The 3,429-nt window shown below is 54.1% G+C and overlaps 1 protein-coding gene across 1 annotated transcript; it reads left to right on the top strand.

Annotated features, from left to right (window-relative positions):
• The first annotated feature begins 367 nt into the window (after positions 1-367).
• On the top strand, positions 368-2,354 carry LOC133916224 (transcription factor MYB2-like). Its single transcript, XM_062359807.1, has 2 exons — positions 368-731; positions 1,162-2,354. The coding sequence occupies exons 1-2, from the start codon at positions 575-577 to the stop codon at positions 1,956-1,958; spliced, it is 954 nt and encodes a 317-aa protein (XP_062215791.1). The 5' UTR covers positions 368-574; the 3' UTR covers positions 1,959-2,354.
• Positions 2,355-3,429: the final 1,075 nt, after the last annotated feature.

The following is a 3,429-nucleotide window of genomic DNA, read 5'->3' on the forward strand; positions in this document are numbered from 1 at the left end:
GAGCTCTGCTTTTGTGAAGCGAGGTCCACATCGCGAGCGGCGAGCGCGTGGCAATCGAGCTCTGCTGTGCGGTGCGAGTGTGCTAGGCGCGATGGACTCAACCGGTCAAACTCCCCGTCCCCCAATCCGTGTACGCTGATTAATTAGCAGCAGCTGTGCCGTTAATCCAGTAATAATCCAATAGGGAAAATCTTAATCACCCCTGCTTAACCCCAGCGCCCCCTAAACTTTTGGCTTTAAAAGGGAAATAAATCAAAAGGCGTAAACTAATCTCCCCGGTTGCGGCGTGCTCCCCCACATGCTCCTTTCTTTCCAAGTCCACAAGCCTACCTCCCCTCCTGGCTGTCCGTCTATATAAGCCCGCCCCCGCCTCTCCCGCCATTTTCATCACACTCTTCTTCCTTGGAGCTCTTGCCTTCTCTAATTCTCTTCTCGTCCCAGCTGCCTGCTGCCATCTCTTCGATCGGTACTACCACACACCGACCCGGCTAGCTAGCTGCTTCTTAGACGATCCTGCTCGGTCCATCGGATCGAGGCTGGGGAGTGGTTTTTGGAGAGAAGCAGGTTTGAATTGATGGACATGGCGCACGAGAGAGACGCGAGCAGCGAGGAGGAGGTGATGGCCGGAGAGCTGCGGCGCGGGCCGTGGACGGTGGAGGAGGACCTCCTTCTGGTCAACTACGTCGCCACCCATGGCGAGGGCCGCTGGAACTCGCTCGCCCGATCAGCAGGTAGGATAGGATCATTTAGGCAACTACATATCAAAATTGCATCATTAGTCCCTCACGGATCAGCACAATTCGTGAGTTCAAGCACATCACCGTACCCACTGATCACCAGATGCTTGCATCGTTTTCTCTCCGTGCGCCGTACAAGCCTGAGCTATCGTGGAAACAGATAGCTAGCTAGGAGCCTAGGAGCCATCCAGCTATCCAGATGGTACAGTGAGTGAGAAAGAGAGAATTTTTAGTGCTTAGCATCATTCCCGGATATTTCCTTACTCCCTTTCATTACATCACTCATCCTATCATCAGTCCATCACACAGTACTCTCATCTGCATAGCTAATTACAACTTTCTGCTAGCTGGTGATATGTATATGTATTAGCAGCAATGGTGTGATGTGGCTTGTGGATTGATCTTGCGTGTTCCTGTCATGCAGGGCTGAAGCGCACCGGTAAGAGCTGCCGCCTCCGGTGGCTCAACTACCTCCGCCCGGACCTCCGGCGCGGAAACATCACGCCGCAGGAGCAGCTGCTCATCCTCGAGCTGCACTCGCGGTGGGGCAACCGCTGGTCCAAGATCGCGCAGCACCTCCCCGGCCGCACGGACAACGAGATCAAGAACTACTGGCGCACGCGCGTGCAGAAGCACGCCAAGCAGCTCAAGTGCGACGTCAACAGCCAGCAGTTCAAGGACGTCATGCGCTACCTCTGGATGCCCCGCCTCGTCGAGCGCATCCAGGCCGCCGCCGCCAACGCCGGGGCGACGCAACGCGGCGCCGCGGACACGCCCCTGTCGTCGTCGTGGCCGAACGGCGGCGACGACGGCCTCTACGCGTCGCCGGAGCTGCCCACTGAAGCCTGCTGGCCCGCCGAGTACTGCCCAGCCGCTGGCGGGCAGCTACTGGACAACCCCGCCATCCCTGAGCTGTCGAGCACGACGGCCGGATCGTCCTCCCCGTCCACGGATTCTGGCGCGGGGGCACAACCTTGGCCTGCGCCGGTCGGTGGCGCAGAGTGGTTCACCGCCTGCGACGCCTCCAGCGCCGCCGCCATGCGCGACATGGACATGATCACCACCCAGCTGCCGCAGCAACAACCGTGCCTGCTCGGAGAGACGTGGACGTCCGAGATCCCGGAGCTTGGGGTCGCGGACTTCGAGATCGGCAGCTTCGACGTTGAGAGCATCTGGAGCATGGACGACAACTTGTGGTACACGCAGACGCAGGGCGTGTGAATTGAAGTCAATACGACGGCATGGAAATCCAGCGCGTCGGCGGTGGACCGGACACCCGCGGATGGAACCACCGAGGACGCACTGCAGAGCAGAGCTAAGAAACGGATTAGAAGAAGGAGATAGATTATTTGGAGGATTAGAAGAAGAAACAAGACACTATTTATTCGGCGGCACATGATGAAGTTTTTGGACTCCTCCGGGACTATTCTACTCCAGTTCTCCCGTTTCTTAGTTTTATTTTCTCGTTTGAATTTGCTAGGGTATATAACAAGTTAAAAAAAAAACGTAGGCGTTGTAGTGTATGCTAGTGTTAAGTGTTGTGCGTGGTCCGTCTAATTTTACTCATTCTTTTTGAGTAAATACATACATATATATATGAACTGAAGCTTAGCTGATTGGATTGTACTTCTAGAAGCGGTAATAAAAGCGAACTCCGGCGTCAATCAAGTCGTCTACAAGTACTACTCTAGGGTCCAGCATACGTACGCTCCCACCTTCTCGCCGCTAATTGTGATCCCCATGCGCCTCCCAGTGGCGATTCTTTTCTTTCTGTTTATGTTGCAGTGGTTGGTTATCATCATGATTTTACCGATGGCGACCGCGACTGATCGATTTGTGTTATGTTCCCGGATCGATTTGATCTGCACTGCAAGCCCGCGGCGTTACACGTGTTGTTTTCGCAACTCGTCAGGCTCGCATGATCTGGATCAGAGAGAAGCTCGCAGAGTGAGAGTAGAGTGGCAAAACAGAGCAAGCAAAAGGCGACGAGTTTGAAGTGGATACCGAGATGCCGAGCAGATATGTTTTTAAAATGCAGCACTAACGGAATGGCACACGTATGATCGACGAGCGTGTTACTGCTACTACAACAACAGGTAATACTATGTCTATTTAAAAGAATTTACAAATAATAAATCATAAAAAGCCGACATGTCCGTGAATAAATAGCCCGTGCTTCGGGAATCAAGCTATCCCCGACGTGCTGCTGAACCAACCTGTCGATGCCACGTCAATTGTAACTTTTTTTTACGTAAGTGTAATACTGCTAACGCTTGCATGCAACTGGGGAGCGGAGCACTGCTCTGCATCGGATCTAGTAGTAGATAGGAAAAGAGCAGAAGTGAAAAGAGGCGGGGCCGGGGCGCAGGGCATTTTTGCTTCGGTATCTCTTTCAGGGGGCCAGGGGCAACCACATTTTTCTGCGTCCGAGGCCTATTTTCACACCGTGTTTCCCCTTCTTTTTTCTGAGAAAAGAAAAACGTGAAGGCAGCGGCGCCTGGAAAAGCGCCCCCGCGCGATTGTCGTGCCTGGGCCGACCTGAGCTGAGCTCCACTCGCAACTGTCAGTTTCCATGGGTGATTTTGATTTCTGAGCAGGCTGCGCCGATATTTTCCCTGCTCCCTGAAGCTAGGCTAGCGCAGCGCACCACGCCGATTGCCGAATCGGTAAAACACCAGCGGCGCGTCGCTGA

Source organism: Phragmites australis, chromosome 4 (assembly GCF_958298935.1).
Source record: "Phragmites australis chromosome 4, lpPhrAust1.1, whole genome shotgun sequence".
Classification (NCBI taxonomy): domain Eukaryota; kingdom Viridiplantae; phylum Streptophyta; class Magnoliopsida; order Poales; family Poaceae; genus Phragmites; species Phragmites australis.